At 45.4% G+C, this 16841-nt stretch overlaps 1 protein-coding gene across 1 annotated transcript in view; it reads right to left on the bottom strand.

Moving 5' to 3' along the window:
- Positions 1–16841, bottom strand: part of LOC122547546 (aldehyde dehydrogenase family 3 member B1-like) — a 46153-nt gene that overhangs the window by 7400 nt on the left and 21912 nt on the right. Inside the window, exon 2 of the mRNA XM_087989499.1 lies at positions 8641–8807. Within this exon, the coding sequence (XP_087845625.1) occupies positions 8641–8807 (167 nt within the window). The remainder of the gene's footprint in view (positions 1–8640; positions 8808–16841) is intronic.

The raw sequence follows: 16841 nt of genomic DNA, 5'->3' as shown, positions 1-16841 counted from the left end.
CACCCGTCTCAGATTGATCTCTTTCCTCACTATCTCCCTGGGTCCCACCCCCCCTCACCTTACTTGTTTAAATTCTCCTAAGCAGCTCTAGCAAATGTCCCTGCCAGTATATTAGTCCCCTTCCAATTTAGGTGCAATCCGTCCTTCTTATATAGGTCACTTTTACCCCAAAAGAGAGTCCAATGATCCAAAAATGTGACTCCTTCTCCCATACACCAGCTCCTCAGCCATGCATTCATCTGCTCTATCCTCCTATTCCTGCCCTCACTAGCTCGTAGCACTGGGAGTAATCCAGATATTACCACCCTTGAGGACCTCCTTTTTAAATTTCTGCTAACTCTCTGTAATCTCCCTTCAGAATCTCAAACTTTTCCCTTCCTATGTCGTTGGTTCCAATGTGGACAAAGACCTCTTGCTGGCCCCTCTCTCCCGTGAGAACATTCTGCACCTTCTCTGAGACATCCTTGATTCTGGCACAAGGAAAAAAAAACATACCATTCTGCTTTTTCTCTGCTGGCCACAGAAACGTCTGTCTGTATCTCTGACTACAGAATCCCCTAACACAATTGATCTCTTGGAAGCCGACGTACCCCTCGTTGCATTAGATACCCACACAGTCAAAGACAGAATGTAAGTCAGCGAAGGAGACAAGGAGACACACAGACAAGGATGGAGGAACAGTCAGTGAGGGAAACAGAAACACACAATACCAGAAACTTGGCTGTTCGTGCTATGTTCCCATGAGAATCCATCACCCCCTACATTTTCCAAAACAGCATACCTGTTTGAAATGTGTATATCCACAAAAGACTCCTGGCTTAGGTGCCTACCTCTCTTACCCTTCCTGGAGTTAACCCATCTATGTGAGTGTATCTGAGACTTTCCCCCCTTCCTATAACTGCCATCCATCACATACTGTTACTGTTGCAATTTCCTCATTGCTTCTATCTGTCTCTCCAACCGATCCACTCGATCTGATAAGATTCGCATCCAACAGCATTTATGGCAGATACAATCCGCAGTAACCCTTAAACTCTCTTTAAACGCCCACGTCTGACAAGAAGTACATATCACTGCAAAGGCTATTTTTGCTCCTTCACAATCTACAGACCCAGAAAATAACACCGTCTTATTCCTCTATAAAACACTGCCCCAGGTTAAATAGATAGTTATGGCTTATATTTTAAGTTTAATCTAGAGACTTATCTCCAAAAACATACAATCAAGAAAGAACCCACTGTACTCACCACTGCAGCCTTTCTATTGGACAGACTTAAAACAACAATTAACTTATCTGATTCAATGTGAACTTCGCCCAACAGGTTCCTCCAAGATTAGTTGTGAACTTCACTCTTTTTTAATTTTCCGAGGCACACTCCGATGTCCAGCGACACATGAATTCAAAAACAGCAAAGGCAGTAACTGTGCAGGTTCTCTCTCTCTCTCTCTCTCTCTCCTGCACTGTCCTCACCAGTCAGCGAGGGAGACAGAGACACAGACAGAGACACAGGGACAGTCCGAGAGGGAGACAGAGACACACAGACAGAGACAGGGGGACAGTCAGTGAAAGAGGCAGAGACACAGACAGAGACAGAGGGACAGTCAGTGAGGGAGACAGAGAGACACAGACAGAGACACAGGGACAGTCAGAGAGGGAGACAGAGACACAGAGACAGGGGGACTGTCAGCGAAGGAGACAGAGACACACACCGGGACAGGGACAGTCAGTGAGGGAGACAGAGAGACGAACAGAGACAGAGACGGAGTGAAAGTCAGGAAGGAGACAGGGAGACACACAGACAAGGATGGAGGGGTAGTCCGTGAGGGAAACAGAGAGACAGACAGACAGAGACAGAGGGACAGTCAGTGAGGGAAACAGAGACACAGACAGAGACAGTGGGACAGTCAGTGAGGGAAACAGAGACACAGACAGAGACAGAGGGACAGTCAGTGAGGGAAACAGACCGACACACAGGCAGAGACAGAGGGACAGTCAGTGAGGGAAACAGAGACACAGACAGAGACAGAGGGACTGTCAGTGAGGGAAACAGACCGACACACAGGCAGAGACAGAGGGACGGTCAGTGAGGGAAACTGAGACACAGACAGAGACAAAGGGACAGTCAGCGAGGTAGACACAGAGACACAGACAGAGACACAAGGACAGTCAGAGAGGGAGACAGAGAGACATAGACAGAGATAGAGGGGCAGTCAGCGATGGAGACAGGGAGACGCACAGAGACACAAGGACAGACAGTGAGGGAGACAGAGAGACACAGACAGAAACACAGGGACAGTCAGAGAGGGAGACAGAGACACACAGACAAAGACGGGGTCCAGTCAGTGAAGGAGACAGAGACACAGACCAAAACAGAGGAACAGTCAATGAAGGAGACAGAAAATCACAGACAGAGACAGAGGGACAGTCAACGAGGGAGACAGAGAGACACACAGACAGAGACACAAGGACAGTCGGCGAGAGAAACAGAGACACAGACAGAAACACAGGGGCAGTCAGCAAGGGAGACAGAGACACACAGATAGAGACAGGGGGACAGTCAGTGAAAGAGGCAGAGACACAGACAGAGACAGAGGGACAGTTAGTGAAGGAGACAGAGAGACACAGACAAAGACGGAATGAAAGTCAGCGAAGGAGACAAGGAGACACACAGACAAGGACGGAGGGACAGTCAGTGAGGGAAACAGAGAGACACAAACAGAGACAGAGAGAGTCAGTGATGGAAACAGAGAGACACACAGATGGAGACAGAGGGACAGTCAGTGAGGGAAGCAGAGATACACAGACAGAGATAGAGGGACAGTCAGCGAGGGAGACAGAGAGACACACAGACAGATACACAGGGACAATCACAGAGGGAGACAGAGACAGGGGGACAGTCAGCGAACGAGTCAGAGACACACAGACAAGGATGGAGGGACAGTCAGTGAGGGAAACAGAGAGACACACAGACTGAGACACAGGGACAGTCAGAGAGGGAAACGAGAGACACACAAACAGAGACAGAGAGACAGTCGGTGAGGAAGAGAGAAAGACACAGACAGAGACGGAGTGGAAGTCAGTGAAGGAGACAGGGAGACACACAGACTGAGACATAGGGACAGTCAGTGAGGGAGACAGAGATACAGGGACAGACAGAGAGGGAGACAGAGACACACAGAGACACAGGGACAATCAGAGAGGGAGACAGAGACACACAGACAGAGACACAGGGACAGACAGGGAGGGAGACAGAGAGAGACACAGACAGAGACAGAGGGATAGTCAGCAAGGGAGACAGAGATACAGAGACAGACAGAGAGGGAGACAGAGACACACAGACAGAGACACAGGGACAGTCAGAGAGGGAGACAGAGACACACAGACAGAGACACAGGGACAGACAGGGAGGGAAACAGAGACACACAAACAGAGACAGAGAGACAGTCAGTGAGGAGAGAGAGAGACACAGACAGAGACGGAGTGGAAGTCAGCGAAGGAGACAGGGAGACACACAGACTGAGACATAGAGACAGTCAGTGAGGGAAACAGGGAGACACACAGACAGAGACACAGGGACAGTCAGAGAGGGAGACAGAGACACGCAGACAGGGACGGGGGACAGTCAGAGAGGGAGACAGAGACACACAGACAGGGACGGGGGGGGCAGTCAGCAACGGAGACAGAGACACAGACTGAGACAGAGGGACAGTCAGTGAAGGAGACAGAGAGACACACAGAGACAGAGGGACAGTCAGCGAGGGAGACAGAGAGACACACAGACAGAGACAGAGGGACAGTCAGTGAGGCAGACAACGAGACACACAGACTGAGGCAGAGAGACAGTCAATGAGGGAGACAGGGAGACACAGACAGAGACAGAGGGACAATCCATGAGGGAGACGGAGAGACACACAGACACAGACAGAGGGACAGTTAACGAGGAAGGCAGAGGGACACACAGACAGAGGCAGAGGGACAGTCAGAGAGGGAGACAGAGACACACAGACAGAGCCACAGGGACAGTCAGAGAGGGAGACAGAGAGACATAGAGAGAGTCAGAAAGCAAGAGACAGGCAGAGAAGCAGAATAGACAGACAGGAAAACAAAAACAGACAGCTGAATGTGTAGAGAGACAGATAGCAAGAGATGAGGAACTAAAGGGAGACAAGGTGAGAGAGAGAGAGGCGGGGGGATGTAGAGAGATGGACACAGACAAAGGAGGGGAAAGACAGCAAGACAAAGTGACAGAAGGACAGAGAGAATGAGAGAGTAAGAGATGGTGTGGAAGAGAAAAATAGAGACCACATTGAACACACAAACAGAATGTAAAAGAACAAAATTGAAAAACCTAAAGAGATAATAAAATAAAGAGGCAGCGAGTGAGAAACACCATAAAGGGATGTGAGACAGAGAAATGGAGAAAGTGTGTGTGTGAGAGGGGGAGAGAGAGAGAGTTAGTGGGGGAGTTGATCGTCTATCTCAACACCAGAAACAAGTACTATCCCCATTAACCTGCACACAGTGAGTTTCTAGAGATTCATCTAGTTCTTTGGCTGTAACCTTTTGTGGAGGAGAACGCCACAGGATTACCATCCTCTGAGAAGCCAATTCTCCACCTCGCAGTCTGAAATGGGCCGCGTCCTGTGGAATTCCATCCAGTTTTCCAAAGGGAAGCTGGAATAATTTAGCTTCTGTCTGACATCTACGACTGTGAAAATGTTACTGTTTAAGGTTTATGTTCTCTTTCGGCTTCTTGAAATCTCAACCTGACAATCTCTTCAAAGCAATCCTGCTGAACAGTAGCACTGTGTTGGCTGGCCTTCTGGCCTCGCTGTGTTTACTTAAGCCTCGTTTGTTGCCGTGGGTAATTCCCCACAGATTCCTTCTTCTCCTTATGTTGTGGTCACTGCCCCTTGATTGTCCGAAACATCAAAAATCAGAGCAAGAGGTGGCTATTCGGCCCATCGAGTCTGCTCCACCATTCAATACAATTATGGCTGATCGCCCAACTCAGTTCCCCCACTTCCTGCTTTCTCCCCCAGACCGTTGGATCCCAGTGACCGTAAGAACCACGACAAACACCTTATTGAAAACATTCAATATTCTGGCCTCAATCACTTTCTGTGGGCAGACAGTTCCACAAGGTCTTCGCTCTCTATGTCTCCTCACCTCAGTCCTACCCTGTATCCTCAAATTGTGACCCCCGGGTCCCAGAAATCCCCAGTCATCAATAATGTCCTTCCTCGAGACACGTAAGATAATCCGAGGGTTAGATAGGGTGGACAGTGAGAGTCTTTTTCCTCGGATGGTGATGGCCAGTACGAGGGGACATAGCTTTAAATTGCGGGGTGATAGATATAGGACAGACGTCAGAGGTGGTTTCTTTACTCAGAGATTAGTAGGGGTGTGGAATGCAATGCCTGCACCTGCAACAGTAGTGGACTCGCCAACTTTAAGAGTATTTAAATGGTCACTGGATGGACATATGGGCGAGAATGGAATAGTGTATGGTAGATGGGCTCCAGATTGGTTCCACAGGTCGAGGGCTGAAGGGCCTGTATTGCGCTGAAGCATTCTATGTTCTATCTATGTTCCTGTGTTTACCCTGACCAGCCCAGTCACAATTTTACCAGTTTCAATGAAGTAACTCCCTCATTACAGAACACAATAGCATATCCTTTGTTGTCATATGTACTCAAACAGAAGTGAAAAGTTCACAATGTCACTTCTTATGTCTACCCGGTCCTGGCCCCATTTAAATATGACAGGTTTCAAGGAAATACCTCCCTCATTCTTCTGAACGCTACTGAATATAATGCGAAAAGATCCAGTCTGCCTTTATAGGTGGGTCCTGCCATCCCAGGACTCAGTCTGGGAAACATTCACTGCTCTCCCTCCATCAGCAGAACCTCCTTCCTCAGATAAGGAGATCCAAACTGCACCCAGTACTCCAGGGGTGGTATCACCCAGGCCTCTGTACAATCCCAGCAAGCCAAGCCTGCTCCTTACTCCAATCCTCTCACTGCGAAGACCAACGTACCTTTTATCTTCTTCACCTCCTGCTGCCTCGCCATGTTTACTCTCAGCGACGGTGTACAAGGATATCCAGGTCACATTGCGGCATCTCCTGCTTGTCAGTCAACAGCAGTTTGTTGCTGGATCAGCCATTCTCTTGGGGTCAGAGAGTCAGAGTCATTCAGCAAGGAAACAGACCCTTTGGTCCAACTCATCCGTGCTGACCAGGCATCTCAAACTGGATCAGTCCTACCTGCTTGTGCCTGGTCCATACCCCTCCAAACCCATCCTATTTATAAACCCATCCAGATGCCTTTTAAATGCTATAATTTTACCAGCCTCCACCACTTCCTCTGGCAGTTCATTCCATACATGCACCACCTTCTGTGTGAAAAAGTTTCCCCTCGACTTCCTTCTAAATCTTCCTCCTCTCCACCTTACAACCTACGCCATGCATTGGGAAAAAATACCTTCTTAAGCCTTTTGTGATTTTATAAATCTTTATAAGTCAGCCCTCAGCCTCCGCCGTTCCAGGGAAAACAGCCCCAGCCTGTCCAGCCTCTCCCTCTAGCTCAAGTCCTCCAGTTCTTGCAACATCCTTGTAAATCTTTTCTCATTTAACGCTCACCCAGAGAGTGGTGCGTGTGTGGAATGAGCTGCCAGAGGAAGTGGTGGAGGCTGGTACAATTACAACATTTAAAAGGCATCTGGATGGGTATATGAACAGGAAGGATTTAGAGGGATATTGGCCAAGTGTTGGCAAATGGAACTAGATTAGGTTGGGATATCAGGTCGGAAAATGGACGAGCTGGACCGAAGGGTCTGTTTCTGTGCTATACAAATCTATGACTCTATGACATCCTTCTGCCAGCAGGGAAACCTGAACTGTACGCAGCATTCTAAAGGTGGCCTCACAAACGTCTGATACATCCCCAACAGCCCCAACTCCCAAACTCGATGCACTGACTAATAGATGTGAAAAGCTCACAATGTCACCTCTTACGTTTACCCGGTCTTGGCTCCCTTAGAATATGACAGGTTTCGAGGAAATACATCCATGCCAAACGCCTCCTTCACCACCCTGTCTACCCACTTTCCAGGAACTATGTACCTGCAGATATAGGGTCTATCTGTTCAACAACATTCCCCAGGGCCCATCTATCTTGGAACTGGGGCATGGAGGGGACTCGTCCTGGATTATTAATGAGGGTGAGATCCAATTCGATCTGGTTGGAAAGTGAACAGTGCTGACTGTGAACCATGGACACATTTCCAATTGTCTGGCAGTCTCCTCTGGCCTTCCCAGTTACTCCAGCTGGGCCCACGGAGCCTCACCCCTATCGGTCACAGCTTCGGCTCCTTCCTTAACCAACTGGAGAGGATGGCAACCTCCGCTGTCACAACCAAGGATGCCGCTGAACCGTGTGGGAAATGCGGGTCACGCACACGCGCTCGGTTCGATACACAGAAAGAGATTGTGGACCGGGGGGGGGGGGGGGGTTCGGAGCCAAAACAGAGAGAGAGAGGGAGATGAAGGGGTTAGAGACAAACAGGGTCTAGAAAGAGAAAGGAAAAGATAGACAGATGTGAGGACAAACAGAAGGATAGACTCGCAAAAAAGCAGAGAGAGAGTGACAGAGACGATGGAATGATGAAGATGCAATGAGTGAGAAATTGAGATTGATTTACAGAGATGGAATGACAGACAGAGACAGAGAGAGAGAGATGGAGAGGGTTGGTGTTGAGTCAGGTTACATCACGTGTTTTACATGTTAGTGTTTGCTCACTGTATGTGGTGAGGAAGGTGGGAGGCACTTTCAGATTCAGGATGGGAGGTTATGCCACCTCCAGACCTGTAGGTGACTTTGGGATCGACTGACCCGTAGCCAATGGAGAGACATAATGAGCAATAGAATGACATCATCCAGAGCACACTGACCATTAGAGAGACAGCATCCAGAGCAAATTGACCAATAGAGAGACAGCATCACAAGCACACTGACCAATAGAGAGACATCATGCAGAGCACACTGACCAACAGTAAGACATCATTGCGAGCAAACTGACCAATACAGAGATACCATTCAGAACACTCTGACCAATAGAGAGACAGCATCCAGAATAGACTGACCAATAGAGACATCCTCCAGAACACAATGACAAATAGAGAGATATCATGCAGAACACACTAACCAACAGACAGACGTCATTCAGAACACACTGACCAATAGAGAACATGATTCTGAACATACTGACCAAAAAAGGAGACATCATTCCTAGCACACTGACCAATAGGCAGACATCATTCTGAGCCTACTGACCAATAGGGAGACATCATTCCAAGCGCACTGACCAATAGGGAAGCCTTGCTCAGGCTGTGACCTGCCTGGTTCTGTGGGTGTCGCTGAGCTGAGACATTTAGCAGAAGCCTCAGTGAGGCTGTGGATCCCGCTCAGGGATCTCCAGGCAACATCCCGTGGAGCCCAGCATGGCAGTGCAGGGAGTTCTGGGACCGTGTCTGACAGGGATTAGCTCCAAGCTTCCTATACTCCCTCAGGCCATTCCCTCAGTTACATACTAGCTCTCCCTACCCACACAGGGAGCCTGCTCACAATACTCCCAACCTTAATGTTTGTGGTGTAAACATAGATGGCCAGAGGCTTCTGATGCCTGTTGATGAAGGCGATGGCTTCCTCCATGGAGTTGATGTTGATAATGGGCAGAATTGGACCGAAAACCTCCTCCTGCATTACTGCATCTGATTCCTTTACATCCACCAGGACTGTGGGAGCTGGGAGCAGAAGATGCAGTGTCAGTGGGAGGCCGAAGGACCGGGAAAACACGCGTGGCTCACATTATTTTAAGGTGTATAGGAAAGAACATCACAAACACGGAGGGGGGGGGAAATGGCATGGGAATGAGGCAGGACGATGGAGAAAAATAGGACCCGAGAGGCCATTCAGCCAAGCGAGGCTGTCCCTTCAACCAATACAATCATGGTCGATTGAACAATAGAGGGCTATCACTCTAACTATTCCTCATTATACTGCGCACCACTACGGACCAAAAATCATTCAGTCTCTACCTTAACCGTGCTTGCATACTGATCATCCACTCTCCATTAGAGAGTTCCAACATTCAGAACCTCTGAGTAAAAAAAAAAATCTCCTCCATCGTACCAAAATATCAACTGGTGATTCTACACTCCAGAGACAGGGGAAACATTTGATCGTTTTATGGCCTTTACGGGCCGAGGAGGGTCAGTACAGAGGGAGTGCTGCAATGTCGGAAAATCAGTACAGAGGGAATGCTGCACTGTCATAGGGTCAGCACTGAGGGAGTGCTACATTGTCCGAGGGTTAATACTGAGGGATTGCTGCACTATTGGAGGATTATAACTGAGGGAGTGCTGCATTGTCAAAGGGTCAATACTGAGGGGATGCCACACTGTCGGAGAGTCAGTGCTGAGGGAGAGCCAACTGTCAGAGGGTGAGTACTGAGGGAGTGCTGCATTATTGGAGAGTCAGTACTGACGGAGAGCTGCACGTTGCAGGGTCAGTAATGAGGGACTGCTGCATTGTTGGAGGGTCAGTACTGAAGCAGTGTTGCACAGTCGGAGAGTCAGCATTGAGCGAATGCCACATTGCCAGAGGATCAGCACTGAGGGAGTGCTGCACTGTCAGAGGGTCAGTACTGAGGGAGTGCTGCACTGTCGGAGGGTCAGTACTGAGGGAGTGCTGCACTGTCGGAGGGTCAGTACTGAGGAAGTGCTGCACTGTCAGAGGGTCAGTACTGAGGGAGTGCTGCACTGTCGGAGGGTCAGTACTGAGGGAGTGCTGCACTGTCGGAGGGTCAGTACTGAGGGAGTGCTGCACTGTCAGAGGGTCAGTAGTGAGGGAGTGCTGCACTGTCGGAGGGTCAGTACTGAGGGAGTGCTGCACTGTCAGAGGGTCAGTACTGAGGGAGTGCTGCACTGTCGGAAAGTCAGTACTGAGGGAATGCCGAACTGTCGGGGATTCTACTGACGGAGTGCTGCATCAATGGAGAGTCAGTACTGAGGGAGAGCTATACTGTCGGAAAATCAGTGCTGAGGGAGATTTTTTCATCTGTTCTCTGACACTGGAGCTTTCTTGGTGAACCTGCCAGCTCAGTCGTCACTGTTCATATCATCACAGGCAAAAAAGAGCAACAGTTACAACCGTCACATGGCAGGATGAACGAGAGCTGAGAAAGAGGACACCTATAGCTGTTTAAAAAGGAGGAGGACTGACTGGGGTAGAGACACAGTATTTAATTCACTGACTCAGTAATGCTGACTTGAACATGGTTACAGTTTATAATTCACTGACTCAGTAATATTGACTGAGACATGGACATAGTTTATAATTCTCTAACTCAGTAATACTGACTGGGATAGGGTCACAGTTTATAATTCACTAACTCAGTAATACTGACTGGGACAGGGACACAATGTTTAAATCACTGACCCAGTAATAATGACTGGGACAGGGACACCGTAGTTAATTCACTGACTCAATAATAATGACTTGGACATGGACACAAATTATAATTCAATGACCCAAAAGTACTGACTGGGATAGGGACAAAGTTTATACTTCATAAACTCAGTAATACTGACTGGGGCAGGGACACAGTATTTAGTACATTGACTCAGTAATACTTACAGGGACAGGGATATAGTATTTAATACACTGACTCAGTAATACTGACTGGGACAGATACACAGCATTTATTTCACTGACTCTGCAATACTGACGAGGACATGCACACAGTTTATAATTCACTTACTCAGTAATACTGACTGGGACAGAAACACAGAATTTAACTCACGAACACAGTAAAACTGACAGGACAGGGACACAGTATTTAATTCACTGACTCATTAATACTGACTGGGAAAGGGACACAGTATTTAAACCACTGATTCAGTAATACAGACTGGGATGGGGACACAGTATTTAATACACTGATTCAGTAATACTGACTGGGACAGGGACACAGTATTGAATTCACTGACTCAGTAATACAGACTGGGACAGGAACACAGTATTTAAATCACTGACTCAGTAATACTGACTGGGACAGGGACACAGTATTTAAATCACGGATTCAGTAATAAAGACTGGGACAGGGACACAGTATTTAACTCACTGACTCAGTAATACTGACTGGGACAGGGACACAGTATTTAATTCACTGACTCAGTAATACTGACTGGGACAGGGCACAGTATTTAATTCACAGCCTCACTAATACTGATTGAGACACAGACACAGTGTTTAATTCACTGACTCAGTAATAATAATAATACGGGCAGGGGCACAATAGTTAATTCACTGACTCAGTAATAATGACTCGGGCAGGGGCACAGTAGTTAATTCACTGACTCAGTGCTACAAACTGGGACACGGACACAAATTATACTTCACTGACTTAGTAATACTGACTGGAACAGGGCCACAGTATTTAATTCACTAACTCAATAATACTGACTGGGACAGGGACACAGTAGTTAATACACTGATTCAGTAATACTGACTGGGACAGGGACACAGTATTTAATACACTGACTCAGTAATACTGACTGGGACAGGGACCTATAGTTAATACACTGATTCAGTAATACTGACTGGGACAGCGACACAGTATTTAACTTACTAACTCAGTAATACTGACTGGGACAGGGACACAGTATTTAATACACTGACTCAGTCATCCTGACTGGGACAGGATACAGTATTTAATACACTGACTCAGTAATACTAACTGGGACAGGGACACAGTATTTAACTCACTATCCCATGGACACAAATTATACTTCACTGACTCAGTAATACTGACTGGAACAGGGACACAGTGTTTAATTCACTGACTCATTCATACTAACTTGGACAGAGACACTGTATTTAATTCACTAACTTAGTAATACTGATTGGGACACAGACACAGTGTTTAATTCACTGACTCAGTAATAATGACTCGGGCAGGGGCACAGTAGTTAATTCACTGACTCAGTACTACACTGGGACACAGACACAAATTATACTTCACTGACTTAGTAATAGTGACTGGGACAGGGATACCTTATTTAATTCACTAACTCAGTAATACTGACTGGGACACAGACACAGTAGTTAATACACTGACTCAGTAATACTGACTGGGACAGGGACACAATATTTAATTCACTGATTCAGTACTACAAACTTGGCCATGGACACAAATTTATACTTCACTGACTCAGTAACACTGACTGAAACAGGGACACAGTATTTAATTCACTGACTCAGTAATACTAACTTGAACAGAGACACTGTCTTTAATTCACTAATTCAGTAATACAGACTGGGACCGGGACACGCTATTTAATTCACTGACTCAGTAATACTGACTGGGACAGGGACACAGTATTTAATACACTGACTCAGTAATATTGACTGGGATAGGATACAGTATTTAATACAATGACTCAATAATACTGACTGGGACAGGGAAACAGTATTTAACTCACTATCCCATGGACACAAATTATACTTCACTGACTCAGTAATACTGACTGGAACAGGGATATCGTATTCAATTCAATGAATCTGTAATACTGACTGGAACATGGACAGTGTTTATAATTCACTGACTCAGTAATACTGACTGGGACAGGGACACAGTATTTAATTCACTGATTCAGTAATACATACTGGGACAGGGACACGGTATTTAATACACCGACACAGTATTACTGATGGGGACAGGGACATGGTATTGAATTGATTGACAGTAACACTTACTTGAACATGGACACAGTATTTAAATCACTGACTCTGTAATACTGACGGGGACATGCACAGAAATTCTAATTCCCTAACTCAGTAATACTGACGGGGACAGGTACACAGCACTTATTTCACTGACTCTATAACACTGACGGGGACATGGACACAGTCTATAATTCACTAACTCAGTAATACAGACTGGGACAGGTACACAGCATTTATTTCACTGACTCAGTAATACTGATGGGGACATGCACACAGTTTATAATTCACTGACTCAGTAATACTGACTGGGACAGGAGCACCATATTTAATACACTGACACAGTAATACTGACTGGGACAGGGCACAGTATTTAATTCACTGACTCAGTAATACTGATTGGGACACAGACACAGTATTTAACTCACTAACTCAGTAATACTGACTGGGACATGGACAGTGCAGTTAATTCATTGACTCAGTAATACTGACTGGGACAAGGACACACTATTTAATTCATAAGCTCAGGAATACTGACTGGGGCGGAGACAGTATTTAATGCATTGACTCAGTAATTCTGACTGGGACTGGGACACAGTATTTAACTCACTAACTCAGGAATACTGACTGGGACAGGACACAGTAGTTAATACACTGACTCAGTAATACTGACTGGGACAGGGATATAGTATTAAATTCACTGATTCAGTAATACAGACTGGGACAGGGACACGGTATTTAATTCACTGATACAGTATTGCTAACAGGGACAGGGACATGGTATTGAATTGATTGACAGACTAATACTGACTTGGACACGGACTCAGCATTTAATTCACTGACTCAGTAATATTGACTGGGACAGGAGCACCGTATTTAATACACTGACACAGTAATACTGACTGGGACAGGGACACAGTATTTAAGTCACGGACTCAGTAATACTGATTGGGACACAGACACAGTGTTTAATTCACTTACTCAGTAATAATGACACGGGCAGGGGCACAGTATTTAACTCACTAACTCAGTAATACAGAGTGGGACAGGGACACAGTACTTAATACACTGACTCAGTAATACTGACTGGGACAGGGACACAGAAATTAATACACTGACTCAGTAATACTGACTGGGACAGGGACACAGTATTTAATACACTGACTCAGTAATACTGACTGGGACAGGGACACAGTAGTTAATACACTGACTCAGTAATACTGACTGGGACAGGGACACAGTATTTAACTCATCAATTCAGTAATACTGACTGGGACAGGGCCAGAGTAGTTAATACAATGATTCAGTAATACTGACTGGGACATGGACACAGTAGTTAATTCACTAACTCAGTAATACTGACTGGGACAGGGAAATCATATTCAATTCACTGAATCTGTAATACTGACTGGAACACGGACAGAGTTTAAAATTCACTGACTCAGTAATACTGTCTGGGACAGTGACACAGAATTTAATACACTGACTCAGTAATACTGACTGGGAGAGGACACAATAGTTAATACACTGACTCAGAACTACTGACTGGAACAGGGACACAGTATTTAATTCACTGACTCAGTAATACTGACTTGGACAGAGACACTGTATTTAATTCACTAATTCAGTTATACAGACTGGGACAGGAACACAGTATTTAATTCACTGACTCAGTAATACTGACTGGGGTAGGGACACAGTATTTAATTCACTGAATCAGTAATACTGACTGGTACATGGACACGGTAGTAATTAACTAACTCAGTAATACACACTGGGACAGCGACATCGTATTCAATTCACTGAATCTGTAATACTGACTGGAACATGGACAGAGTTTATAATTCACTGACTCAGTAATACTGACTGATCATGGACAGAGTTTATAATTCACTGACTCAGTAATACTGACTGGGACAGGGACACAGTATTTAACTCACTAACTCTGTAATACTGACTGGAACAGGGAGACAGTATTTAATACACTGACACAGTAATACTGACTGGGACAGGGCACAGTATTTAATTCACTGACTCAGTAATACAGACTGGGACAGGGACACAGTATTTAATTCACTGATTCAGTAATACATACTGGGACAGGGACACGGTATTTAATTCAATGACACAGTATTACTGACAGGGACAGGGACATGGTATTGAATTGATTGACAGTAATACTGACTTGAACATGGACACAGTATTTAAATCACTGACTCTATAATACTGACGGAGACATGCACAGAAATTATAATTCACTGACTCAGTAATGCTGACAGGGACAGAGATATCGTATTCAATTCACTGAATCTGTAATACTGACTTGAACACGGACAGCGTTTATAATTCACTGACTCAGTAATACTGACTGGGACAGGGACACAGTATTTAATAAACTGACTCAGTAATACCGACAGGGACAGGGACACAGTATTTAATTCACTGACTCAGTAATACTGACTGGGACAGGGACACAGTATTTAATAAACTGACTCAGTAATACCGACAGGGACAGGGACACAGTATTTAATTCACTGACTCAGTAATACTGACTGGGACAGGGACACAATATTTAATAAACTGACTCAGTAATACCGACAGGGACAGGGACACAGTATTTAATAAACTGACTCAGTAATACTGACTGGGACAGGGACACAGTATTTAACTCACCAACTCAGTAATACTGACTGGGACAGGGACAGAGTAGTTAATACAATGATTCAGTAATACTGACTGGGACATGGACACAGTAGTTAATTCACTAACTCAGTAATACTGACTGGGACAGGACACAGTAGTTAATATACTGACTCAGTAATACTGACTGGGACAGGGACATAGTATTAAATTCACTGATTCAGTAATACAGACTCGGACAGGGACACGGTATTTAATTCACTGATACAGTATTACAAACAGGGACAGGGACATGGTATTGAATTGATTGACAGAGTAATACTGACTTGGACATGGACTCAGCAATTAATTCACTGACTCAGTAACACTGACTGGGACAGGGTCACAGTATTTAAATCACTGACTCTGTAATACTGACTGGGACATGAACACAGCAGTTAATTCACTGACTCAGTAATACTGACTGGGGCAGGTACGCAGTATTTAATACACTGACTCAGTACTACTGACTAGGACAGGGACACACTATTTAATTCACTAACTCAGTAATACTGACTGGGACAGGGACACAATAATTAATGCACTGACTCAGTAATACTGCCTGGAACAATGACACAGTATTTCATTCACCGAATCAGTTATACTGACTTGGACAGAGACACAGTATTTACTCCACTTCCTCATTAACACTGACTGGGACTGGGACAGAGTTTATAATTCACTGACTCAGTAATACTGACTGGGACAGGGACACAGTATTTAATGTGCTGATTCAGTAATACTGACTGGGACAGGGACACAGTATTTAATAAACTGACTCAGTAATACCGACTTGGACAGGGACACCGTATTTAATTCACTGACTCAGTAATACTGACTGGGACAGGGACACAGTATTTATCTCACCAACTCTGTAATACTGACTGGGACAGGGACAGAGTAGTTAATACAATGATTCAGTAATACTGACTGGGACATGGACACAGTAGTTAATTCACTAACTCAGTAAGACTGACTGGGAAAGGGAAATCGTATTCAATTCACTCAATCTGTAACACAGACTGGAACACGGACAGAGTTTATAGTAAACTGACTCAGTAATACTGACTGGGATAGCGACACAGTATTTGATACACTGACTCATTAATAATGACAGGGACAGGGACACAGTATTTAATACACTGATTCAATAATACTGACTGGGACATGGACACAGTAGTTAATTCACTAACTCAGTAATACTGACTGGGACAGGGACATCATATTCAATTCACTCAATCTGTAATACTGACTGGAACATGGACAGAGTTTATAATTTACTGACTCAGTAATACTGACTGGGACAGGGACACAATATTTAATTCACTGACTCAGTAATACTGTCTGGGCCAAGCACTGTATTTCACTCACCA

Source organism: Chiloscyllium plagiosum, unplaced genomic scaffold (genome assembly GCF_037043375.1).
Source record: "Chiloscyllium plagiosum isolate Xiang-an unplaced genomic scaffold, Cpla_swu_hap1 HiC_scaffold_8, whole genome shotgun sequence".
Lineage (NCBI taxonomy): Eukaryota > Metazoa > Chordata > Chondrichthyes > Orectolobiformes > Hemiscylliidae > Chiloscyllium > Chiloscyllium plagiosum.
Note: the sequence above shows the minus strand (reverse complement) of the source record. Positions and strands in the feature narration are given on the sequence as shown.